The sequence below is a fragment of the Pseudopodoces humilis genome, chromosome 19 (genome assembly GCF_049639895.1).
Source record: "Pseudopodoces humilis isolate 2021_Gansu_Grassland_sample_001 chromosome 19, ASM4963989v1, whole genome shotgun sequence".
In the NCBI taxonomy this organism is placed as follows: domain Eukaryota; kingdom Metazoa; phylum Chordata; class Aves; order Passeriformes; family Paridae; genus Pseudopodoces; species Pseudopodoces humilis.
In genome coordinates this window covers 7,417,442-7,428,812 of record NC_142218.1, presented here as the reverse complement: position 1 = coordinate 7,428,812, position 11,371 = coordinate 7,417,442, and the positions used below count along the sequence as shown (strand labels likewise).

At 45.9% G+C, this 11,371-nt stretch overlaps 1 protein-coding gene across 3 annotated transcripts; it reads left to right on the top strand.

The window, feature by feature from the left end:
- Window positions 1–1,945: 1,945 nt before the first annotated feature.
- On the top strand, window positions 1,946–10,435 carry MAPRE1 (microtubule associated protein RP/EB family member 1). 3 transcript variants are annotated; one of them, XM_005524722.3, is made up of 7 exons: window positions 1,946–2,084; window positions 2,722–2,845; window positions 5,452–5,597; window positions 6,861–7,050; window positions 7,451–7,560; window positions 8,239–8,391; window positions 8,772–10,435. In XM_005524722.3, the coding sequence occupies exons 2-7, from the start codon at window positions 2,725–2,727 to the stop codon at window positions 8,826–8,828; spliced, it is 777 nt and encodes a 258-aa protein (XP_005524779.1). In that variant the 5' UTR covers window positions 1,946–2,084; window positions 2,722–2,724; the 3' UTR covers window positions 8,829–10,435. The 3 variants fall into 3 exon arrangements, with proteins under 3 accessions (XP_005524779.1, XP_005524777.1, XP_087920751.1); XM_005524720.3 differs by having other exon boundaries at window positions 6,861–7,065; XM_088064625.1 differs by lacking the exon at window positions 1,946–2,084 and adding an exon at window positions 2,402–2,519 and having other exon boundaries at window positions 6,861–7,065.
- The last annotated feature ends 936 nt before the right edge of the window (window positions 10,436–11,371 follow it).

The following is an 11,371-nucleotide window of genomic DNA, read 5'->3' as shown; positions in this document are numbered from 1 at the left end:
TGCAGGTGCCTGTGTCCATTTCCACCAGGTTTTCCGTAGCCACTGGGCTACTGTTCCAGCAGGCATCTCTGGGGATTCTGAATTCCAATGCACATTTCAATGCACTGAAACCATTCCCCCTTTGGTCCCTTTGTCCTCCCCTACCTCTGCTGTTCACCTGTCACCTGGCTCTGGAAGAGCCCTTCTCAAACTATTCAGGTTCAAACCGTGGGCCAACCAACCCTCCACCCAACCAATGCTTGCTCTCTTGCAAGGTGCTGTACAGCATAACTGGGAAGAGCTTCTCTCCCAGCTCCTTCTACCTCTCTGGCACCCCTGTCCTTGTGGTGGAGGACAGCAGCCTCCCATTTTCTACCCTTGTGTGCAGTTTTCCATCCTAGCTCTGAGGACCATCTTCTCTTGGTCTCCAATCCAAAGATGTACTTGGGAATGGATAGCAAGGGAAGCCCAGGTAGTTTAAAGGCTTTTTTTCCCTGTGTAACCTGGAGGTTACTCAAGAGAACTTGGGGGGTTCATTCTTGTTCAAACCACATGCCTTTGTTAAGAAAACTCTGGGGAAAGCCAAGCAGGCTGGTCCATGTCACTGCTGGCACATCCAATGCTTGACAAGTGCTTGGGGACATGTAGCACCCTCTTGTCACCAGCCCCTGGACTGGGAAGATTGCAGGGTGGGTTCTGTGCCATGTTGGAGGGCTTTGGGAAGCCTTGGCATTGCCAGCACTGCTCCAGCTGCTTTTGGACTCCTCGCCAATGTGATCCTTACGTCCAGCTGGACCCCAGCCACAACACTAATTCCTCATCCCAGGTCCTTGCAGGGGCTCAGGGTGACAGCCATCCTCTAGTCTGATGGGCTTGATTTTTCCAGACTGGGCGAACACGTGCCCTCCACTCCATGGCATCCCTGATCTTACATACTCCAGATCTCACATCCTTTCCTATTTGATCAAAAGGAAAACAAATAGATGAGGGGGAAAAAAAGGACTTGGGGAAAGTAAACAAAGATAAAAGAGGAATGAGAATTGTCTTGGCATTAAGCTCACTTGATGAGAATTGTAGTAGACAAGTCTTCCTTGAAATGTTTTTCCCTGTAAGAGCTGCCTTTTATTGAGTTTATAAAATGCTGTTAAGGGAGGGGATCTCAGAAATTCCTTTTTGATACTTTTTAAAGGTTTCTAACTCTCCCTGGTGCTATTTTTTTAGGTTAAGGATTTTTAATGTTGAACATCTTTTAAAAATGAGAGAAATGTATAATTTTTTACACATTTCATGATTTTTTAACCTGGAATGTGGAAACTCGCAACTCTGCCAAGTCCACATGATTTCACTGGTTTCCACGTGGGGAAAATAATGTCGACAGTTTACCATTTATCATGTCTGATTAAAAGTGAGTATTTCTGTATGGCTGGACAGTCTTATTGGGTAAATAAATGGGGTTCACAGTGGGAGGAGGGGAACAGCCAGGGAGCCCAGCTGCCCCTCTCCTGCTGCCCCTGAGGTGATGCCAGTGACACCAAGGTGGCTGGTGCTGGTGTGCAAGGAGAGCTGGAGCCGCGCTGGGCTGTGCCGGGTGTTCAGGGCCGGGCTGTACTGAGGGTTGAGGCCGGACTGTGCTGGGTGTTCAGGGCCGGGCTGTGCTGAGGGTCGAGGCCGGGCCGTGCTGGGTGTTCAGGGCCGGGCTGTACTGAGGGTTGAGGCCGGACTGTGCTGGGTGTTCAGGGCCGGGCTGTGCCGGGTGTTCAGGGTCGGGCTCTGCCGGTGCCCGCGGCCGGAGCGCTCCCGTCGCACCCTCGGGCTCCAGCCCAGCGCGACCCCTCGGGCACGCGGGACCCCCGGTGTGGGCGGGGCCAGCGGCTCGACCAATGGCAGGCGAGCCAGCGGGCGGAGTAGGCGTGGCATCTCCATAGCAACGCAGCGGCTCGCCCCGCCCCCTGACAACCGCCCCCGCCCCGTGCCGGCGCGCGGCGCTCCCCGCGCGGGCCGTGACGTGCGCGTGACGCAGGCGCGCGGCGAGCGCGTGACGCGGCCCCGGCCAGGGCGGGCGGGGCCGGTTTGAACGCGGGGCCGACGGGGCGAGCGCGGCGCAGGTACCGGGCCGGGGCCGCTGCGGGGGCGCCGGGGGGGAGCGGGGAGGGCCCCGGGCTCGGGGAGCGGCCCGGCGGGGAGCCGCCGCCGCGAGGGGGCTGGCGCGAGGCCTGCAGGGCCGGGCCGCGCCCCTCGACGGGCGGAGGTGCGGCGGGTACCGCGGGTGGTGGGGCGGAGGGACCGGCGGGGGGTGGTGAGGAGTAGGAGCGGGAGGGGCGCGGGCCGTGCCCCGCCCGCAGCGCGGGCGGCTCTGCCCGGCGGCAGCTGCACCGGCGGCTCCGCTTTGTGCCGGCGGGGCTGGGCGGGGACCGGCCGCTCGGTATTGATCCCCGGGGAGATACTGTGGCCGGGCAGGAAGTGCTTCGGCCGTTCCCGGTGGCGCGGCGGCGAGGGATGTGTAACTTGCCGCAGCCGCGATTCCTTTCAGCGGTTCCCACGTGAGCGCCTCGGTGCTAATTTTTCGTCAAAAATCCCGAAGCTGAGCCCTTTGCAGTGGTGGTGCGGGAGGGTCCTCCCAGCTGTTGGCAGCCCGCAGTTGCGTCGCGATACACTCGCTGATGGGTCGGGATGGCTCAAAAGGAGGCGGCTCCACCGCAGCCCAGCGTCTGTGGCACTCACACCTCTGGCTCTGTCTTTCAGAAAATGGCAGTGAATGTGTATTCTACTTCAGTGACCAGCGATAACTTGAGCCGACATGACATGCTGGCGTGGATCAATGAGTCTCTGCAGCTGACGCTGACCAAGATTGAACAGCTGTGCTCAGGTACGGGGGTTCACCCCGAGGGCAGTTCCACACGGGATGTGCACCCTGGTTCTGTAGAGGTGCAGCTGCACCCTCTGTGCTGCCCTGCTATAGCTGTGCTCCTGGCTTCGTTCCTGGTGTGAACAGATTCGTGGTCAGTGTTATGATCCAGTTATGGTCAGAGTGTTATTGAAGTGGTTGTTAATAATGTCAGTGTAATGAAAAGGCACGTTCTCGTGACTCACTACAGTATAGATGCTATGAGGAATGGATGTTAATGTGAAAAAAAGACTGAGGAAGAGGTTGTTTTCCCATGAGGAATTAAGCATTTAGCCTGCATAGATAGAGTAAGTCTTACAAGTGTAACTAGCAAAAACAGTGATCTGTTCTGGAAGACTACTGGAGTGTGAGGAAGGCAAAGCAGTGACTTGTGGGGTCATCTGCAGGACTTTACAACTCCTCTTCGTCCTGGAGCACATCCAGTCTGTGTCAGCCCAGCTTACCTGGGCTTGAATCGACTTCAGCACAGCTGAATCTCATGTATAGTTGTAGGCAGAAAAGGGGAAGTGTCTGTGGTACAGAAATGGAGTCAAGTGTCATCGTAGGGAGGAGTGTGTGGGAGGAGGAGGCTTGTAAGAACGAATAAAAGATAATAGTCTGTGGAATAAGAGCTGAAAAAAACCCAAGGCTAGGAATACAGCCTGGGTACAAGATAATTTGGATAACTACAACAGGTACTTGGTGAAAAGTGGAAGTGTGGCTCATACAGTAACTTTAAGATAAGGTGTTGCTCATGGAAGGAGAGATGCGGAAATTTGAGGTAGAATAAAAGGAGGAATTAATTAAAAGTGAGGTTTTGGACTGTCAGTACAGGCTGTGGCTGAATCCATGGAAGAAACAGTCACAAAGATTACAGAGAAGCAAGGGACACAAAAGGCATTTGACAGGTATTTGTAGTGGCTTTTGTCTAGTGAGATGATGGACAAGAACTGTAAGGGTGAGGGAACTAAAGATCTATGACCATAGGAGGAAGGGAAATGATAAGCACTGTCTGCTTTCAGATAGGCAGGTTAAACCCTGTCATGTGCAGGGTTGATTTGCATGGGATTGGTGTGAGTCTTGCCTGCTGTGAGAGCTGTGTGTCGAAGTGAGGCTAATTAGTATTGGCTCTGCAGAATTCTAGCTCACCTGTTTTTGGGAAAAGACTGAGAGCTGTTGATGTGATATATCCTGAGTAACGTCTCTTTTCTTTGTCTGCAATAATGCTTCGTGCCTTGGCAAGGATGAAGTGGCTTTTGCTGTCATAGTCCTGTGGAAGCTGGAGTTCCCAAGCTTGTTTTGCTGTCTTTGGCAAGGGGAGCAGTGACAGCAGCAGTTTGAGGTTGCATAAATGCACAAAATCTGCCCTTTGACTTACGCTGTGATCCCTCTGTTTTTATCGCGCTTATTGCTCCGACTGCCAATAGTGAGCAAACCCCTGGTGTCTGGCAAGTCCTCTGTGTTTGAATTGGGATTGGAGCTCTGCAGCAAGTGAACTGAGACACAGTGGAGAGCAAACAGCAAGAGCTGGTTTGTTGTTTTTATTTTTAATTTGCACCAGTAGATGACATCAGACTTCTGGTAGCAGGTGAAAGTGGGAGCGCCTGCAAAGTACCTTGATAAGAGAGTGAACAGTTATTGGATGTGGTTGAGATGAACAGAGTAGTTGAGGGCAGTGCTCTTCTATATTCCTTCTTGGCTTTCAGATAGCTCCTAAAAACTTGTTGAGCAGCTGTTGGATGGTTTAGGTTAGGGTTCCCATTACTCCTTAATTCATTCATGTTGGTGTGGGAATAATCCTCTGAGTGTTGTGCTTGTGCTTTTAATGGTTGTGTATCATCACTGCAGAGTGAGGATCTAGTTTAAAACCACTTTTTTTTTTTACTATGTGTGTATATTTTATAGATATGGAGGTGGCTGTCCACTCTGTGGCTGAACTGAATCTCTTTTCCTCTTATTACAGCAAGTGCTGAATTGGAGGACATGAAGCATTTAAATTAATAGGAAGAAACACTTATCTTATTTTGGTGCTTTGATTAAGGCCTGCTTTAAATGTAATTCAGCTTAATTAGCCTCTTATCTTGGAGAGCACCTTGAATTGTGTATAGGTTCTGTTTGTAGGAGGTAAATGTATTATGGTTTCAATAATGGTCAAATACAATTTTTAGAATAATTCTTTTTCTGATTTAGTTCTATTAGTATTGTTAAGAGAAGAATACATGCCTGTTGGACACATATAACATCTCAGATCTGTACTGATATCTATGAAGAAAGGAAAGTAAATTTATTCCTTAGATTTTTTTTTCCCCTTGGAATTATGGATGCAGTTTTGTTCTTATTTGTAAGAGTTCAAGTCATAAACCCAAAAGTTTGGTTCTCCAGCTCCTTTAAGCTTATTTATGGCCATGCTGCACCAAAAAGGAGTCTGAAGCTTCCTGTTCTCTTGCCTTTGTTGCCTTTAAAGGGCTTGTGTGACTGAGGAGTGAGTCAGGTCAGTTTGCTGACCTGACTGGAAAGAAACTCATGAAGGTTAGTGAGCTGAGCTGGCTTAATTCATCCCAGGATTTGTGTTCTTTTCCTTTTGGCAGGTGCTGCATACTGTCAGTTCATGGACATGCTCTTCCCAGGTTCTGTAGCACTCAAGAAAGTGAAATTTCAAGCAAAATTGGAACATGAGTACATTCAAAACTTCAAGGTTCTACAAGCAGGTTTTAAACGAATGGGTGTTGACAAAGTAAGCTGGGCTATAAACTGCCTCTCTGCTTTTAATGTTAATGTAGATGGGATGAACTTTCAGATTTAAAACTGAATAAATCTGGGAACAGAGTTTGATTTTGGTTTGTAAACCTCAAAACTTTTTGTTTTGGCTTGCCTTGGGATCCTCACATTAGTTAGGACACATTTTGCTTTCCTCCAGCCAAGGTCAGCCAAGGTAATGACGAGATGAATGTTACCCTTTTAATTCTGTGGCACAAGATAATACTGAAATTTCTATGAGATTAGGTTTGCTTGAGCTTCCTCCTTGGACCATCTTTGTAGGAGGTATGTTCCCATAACCTACTGCTATGATAGTCCTAAGGATTCCAGACTGCTCTTTACAAGTGTATAGAATTGCTTAATTGTTAATGTTGGAAAATCTTTCTGAGACCATCAAATCCAACTGTTCCCGCACCATTGCCAGGCCCACCACTAAACCATGTGCCCAAGTGCCACATCTACATGGCTTTTAAGTGCCTCCAGTTATTAAAATATGTGATTTTTAGCTAGTGAAAATGAAATTGTGAAAAAGCTTGTTCAGATGGAATGACAGTTCCACTGATGGAAGGGGGATTTATTCAGGTAATAGTTACAGACAGCGTGTTTGGTGGGATGCAGAACATCCAGGGCTGAAGCTTTTTCTTTCTTTAAGATGTCTGATTCCATAGCTGGCAGCTCCAGCACAGAGTCAGTCTCTGCTTGGGGACAGTGGCTTGTGCAGTCTGTCCACACAACCCATCTGGACAACCAGCCTGGCTTCCAAATGCCTTATGAAAATAAAAAATTTCCCTACAAACAAAACTTCACTATTTGCTGCATCTTTTCGACAGTCTGTAGTTATACACCTCATCCCAGAGAAGCTGGAGTCTGCTATAAAAGTGAAGTTTAGCTCTTGTAGCAGTTCTGGAGTTGGTCATCGGTTCTGATTCATCAGAACCAGCTCCATGTGAACAGGAAGAAGTTTTGTCTGTAAACTTGGTCTAGCAGAAACTTTGCTGCAGAATTATTTAAAATTATTTGGACCCTCAAAGGCAAAGCATGATTGTTTTTTCATTCCAATAACTACAAAAATCTTATTTGACATAGTGGTCAAGGGGGATTTTCCTTAGACTGGACAAGAATTAAATTTACATATCTTTTGAGTGCATTAACTTTAAAACTTTTTATCTAAAAACACAGAGAGGTTCTTTACCCTTAATATGAGTCTGACTTTTTTTTTTTTCTTTTTCCCCCTCTTCAGATAATTCCTGTGGACAAACTAGTGAAAGGAAAATTTCAGGACAACTTTGAATTTGTTCAGTGGTTCAAAAAATTTTTTGATGCAAACTATGACGGGAAGGAGTATGATCCTGTTGCTGCTCGACAAGGCCAAGACACAATAGCACCAAACCTTGTTACTCCAGTTGTGAACAAAACCAGGAAATCTCTCGGTACTGGCAGTGCAGGTAGAGAAAATGGTTAAAAGATGATCTAGATCATGAAAAACTCTGGGGAAATGAAGACTGGGTTGCTATTTAAAATCATGTATGGGATTCTGGTATTTTGCATTTTGTTTAAGAGATGCCAGGCTCAAAGACTGAGGCTGCTGTAGTTCCCAGGTGTCTGGAGGCTACAGAAAGAACAGTCTTCTATAAAAGAGAAAATGGCAATGTTTGGTGCCAAGTGCGCCAAAAAGAAAGGACATGTTACATGGAGTTAAAGAAGGAACATGTCTTCAAACTCTTTCATGCCTAAGCATGTTTGGAGGGGGGGATAGGAGGGAGAATTTGAATTATTATTCTCCCTTTATAGGAGGGAGAATTTGAATTAATTGGTGAATTGATCTTGCAGCCCCGCAGAGGCCCATTGTTGCACAGAGGACCCCAGCAGGTCCCAAAGCTGGGCCTGGGATGGGCAAAAAGGGTGGAGGAGACGATGAATCTGCAGGATTGATCGAGCAGGTGTGTACAGGACAGCCCTGTGACTGACCTCTGCTTGATAGAGTTATGTGCAGGTTTGTTTTTCCAATACCACAGAATGTCTGGGTCAGACAGATGGAAGAAAACAATCTGAATCAGCTCATTTAAAAATCACTTAATTGGGAACCCTTCATTATAATGGTCTTGCTCTCTGAAGGAAGCAAAACCCCTCCTGTAGCACATGAGTGCCCAGACATTTCACCCCAGTGTGGGCTGTGTCACACATAGCAGGGTTGTAAGTATTCCCACAGCTGTGTTGCAGCTCTCCCAGCATTCCAACAGAGCTATGAGCAGCTGCTCCTTCACTGAAATCCAGAGAGCAACACAAGTGAACCTGCTGTCAGCAGGAGAGTTGTTGTGAAAGAATGTGTGAGCAGAGAGAAATGCTGACAGTCAGTGCTTTACCTATTTCATGGAATCAGCCTTTAGTCTTTCCAAGTGGATTTGTGTATGTTGGACTGGATGTTGTGGCAGTGATATTAAAATTTGAGAAATGTCCCTTTTTCTCCTCTCACAGTCCCCCTCCCCCCATAAATTGGTTACTGCTGAAGTGCTTTGTATATCAACACCCTTCTGAGAGCTTTCGGGACGCCCCTTTTGCATAGATCCTAATGAATTCTCTCTGTGGTGAATATAATTATTATTGATGCCCCTTGGCAGATCAACGTATTGAAACTTACTGTTGAAGATCTGGAGAAGGAGAGAGACTTCTACTTTGGCAAATTGAGGAACATTGAATTGATCTGCCAGGAGAATGAAGGGGAGAATGACCCAGTGTTGCAGAGGATTGTGGAAATTCTTTATGCCACAGATGTAAGTAATCTGTTATAGACTGGGTTGCACTGTTCTTCCTGCCCTTGTAATTGGAAGCTGGTTTGCTTTCCAGGGCTCTCTCTATTTCTATCTTTTTTTTTTTTTTTTCCTGTAAGGTTTATGGCCTAGCTTTTTCCTGCAATAAAGGATCAGATAACTTAATTATAGTCAGACAGCAAACAAGGTAGACCTTTCATGACTAGTATGTAACAAATAGATCAAAGTTGAGGAAAATACTTCTGGTAATACATCTTGACACTGTAAATAGTGACTTAAGGGTGTCTTACCTGAAGTAAGAGGAAAAAAAAGTACCTACAGTGTAGCCAGGAACTGTTTTGACATCAGATTTTCATTAAAGCACTTGTTTTCTTCCCCTTCAGGAAGGCTTTGTGATACCTGACGAAGGAGCACCGCAGGAAGAACAAGAAGAGTATTAACAGACCACATACTGTACCAGCAGAGCAGCAACATCAGAATTCTTTGCCCCAGATCATGTGCTTAACTGTAAAATACTCCACTTTATTCTTAGAGGACTCACTGGTTTCCTTTCATAAGCAAAAAGTACCTCTTCTTAAAGTGCACTTTGCGGAAGTTTCACTTTTACAGTGGGTTTGAGTTAAGAGCTCTTTCTCACGCTGTAGCAGAGCAGTATTCACATCGAGGTGGTATATTTAGGGAGCAAGAGGCTGAATATTTGGAGCTCGTTGCAGAATGGTTTGCTGGTAAAACACTGGTTTGTGGGAAGACTCTTTTTGTATCTAAGGCGGTGTGCAGTAGAGAAATTAAAGACTGACTCGCAGAAAGATTGAGTTAATGTGAAATTGCGGAACAGAAATTATAATAAATGCCTTAAGAGTATTTAAAATATGCTTCCATATGCCAAATTGAAGTAATGTGATGGGAGATTTTATGTGCTTCATATTGGGGTAGACGTTTGTTTAACTCCATTCACTGCTGTCCGAGAGGCCTTGCGTGGCAGTCTCACTGTGTCAGCAAGTGCTCAAAAGGGGCTATTAAAACAAAACTCCATTCCTATGTAAAGCTGCTTACTAAGTGATTAGTTCTCGATGAAATGGGCCTTAATGTTGCCTGTCACAAGATTAGAGGGAGTATGAACAGCTGAGACACATAAATTACCTTGAAGAGTGCTGAAGCCTTTTTCTGTGGCATTGTGGCTTTGCCAAAACGTACTGTGTTTTCTGTAAGAAAAGCAAAACAAAGCAAAGGGCACATGGTCTTACTGCCTAAAATGTCCTTCAGAAGTGATTTTTCTTCCTGGCTCTTGTTTTTATTTGTTCTGTTTATTTTCATTTCTGTTATAATCCCTTCTGTTCTCTCACTTTTCCCTTTCCCATTCCAAGGAATGCTGAACATGCCCAATAGTTGTAACAGGACTTGCACTGTGCAACTGGCTTTGAATGAAAGTGAATTGAGCACATGAGGATGAGATTTTTGTCTGCTTTCTTTTTTTTTTTTTCCTCCTCTTTGAACCAGGGCATATTAATAATAACACTTGTCAGTTCAGTAGTTTTCTGGGGTAAAAACTAAAAGATGCTGGCTAACAGAGCTAATGTTATTGCAGAAAATACAGTACTGAGACTAACTTAAATATTAATATTTAAAATACTTTCCTTAACTGTCCTTTTTTGCTATCATGCCCCTCATTACTGTTGTGTTTGGCAAGATCCTGCAAGACTTCTGACCCCCCTTCACTACTGAGATTGATCAGTCCTGTTGTGCTTGTATTCATTTGTTTCTGGTGGTAGCTTGTCCTAAAATGTGTGTAGGAGAGCATTTTATGGTAATTGTGTAGTGCATGAATCTTTGTGAAGTTCAGAGAAAAACCCAAATTCAGTGAATGCCAAAAATGCAAGTATCTAGCCATTGTTTAAAATTGCAGTGGTGCTATTTCTCTTGTGGCCTTTTAGACTTTTGTTGCCCTAAAACTCCATTTTACTGAGAAACCATATTTGACTTGGATTTTTCTTGACAGGGTTTTTCTATTTTAAGCAGTTTCTAAATAAAGTTCTGTATTTCAAGAGTGTCATGTCTGCTGGAGTCTCTCATGCTTTCAGATATGATTAGGCAGAGCTGAAGCCCGTGATAGTTTCATGGTGAAGCTTGCAGGACCTGGAATTTCAGCTTCCATTCCCCAGCCCCAGGCATTGCTAACCTCAGTAGCAGTAGTCTTGGAATTTTGTTTGGAGTGTGCTGGCACAAATGGTTGTTGTTGTTGTTGTTTTTTCTTTTTTTTTTTTTTTTTTGTGCTGTATTTTCCCCTCCCACAAGTCAATGGGATGTGAGTGTGGTGTTGACTTCCTCCTCCTCCTCCCCTTGCTGTGGGAATTGGGATGTGTTACAGGCATGCTGTCACATGACTTTGTGTGTTTAATGTGTTTTGAAACTGCTAAAACACTGGTTATGAGTTACAGACAAACGAGATGTTAATTTTTTCTGTCACCAGGCTCTGTGAGCAGACTGACTGTAAACTGAGTTGATTTGTTTGACTTGAATTGTGTTTCTTAAATGAGCTTAAATGTTCCTGTCACAGCTGTGTGCACAGACCAGCATCTGCAGAGAAGTGCTCACGGGATGTATCTGACCTTGGAATGGGAAGTGATCCCTGCAGGGCTGCTCCTGTGCTGGGGAGCACCCTGAGGACTCTGTGGGTGCCTTACTGTGGAGAACAGGCACTGCTGGCACTGCCTGCTGGTGTGGCACAGCTGGGGCTGGACTGCAGAAGCGTGGACATAGACCCAGGGTTTGATGCACATAAAATCTTCTTTCCCATTACTTCCTTGCTTTGAAGTCGGAAGCATATTTTTTTCGACTCTAAATATTCCATTATTCCAGCAACTCGAAGCAAAAGGTGGCAGCAGGATGTGGCTGAAGGTGAAGATGACTTTTGGGAGGTCAGAAGTTGTGCACTGGGACCTGGTTGCTTCAAGTCTCTTTCCAAGAGGATTGCATGTGTGGAACT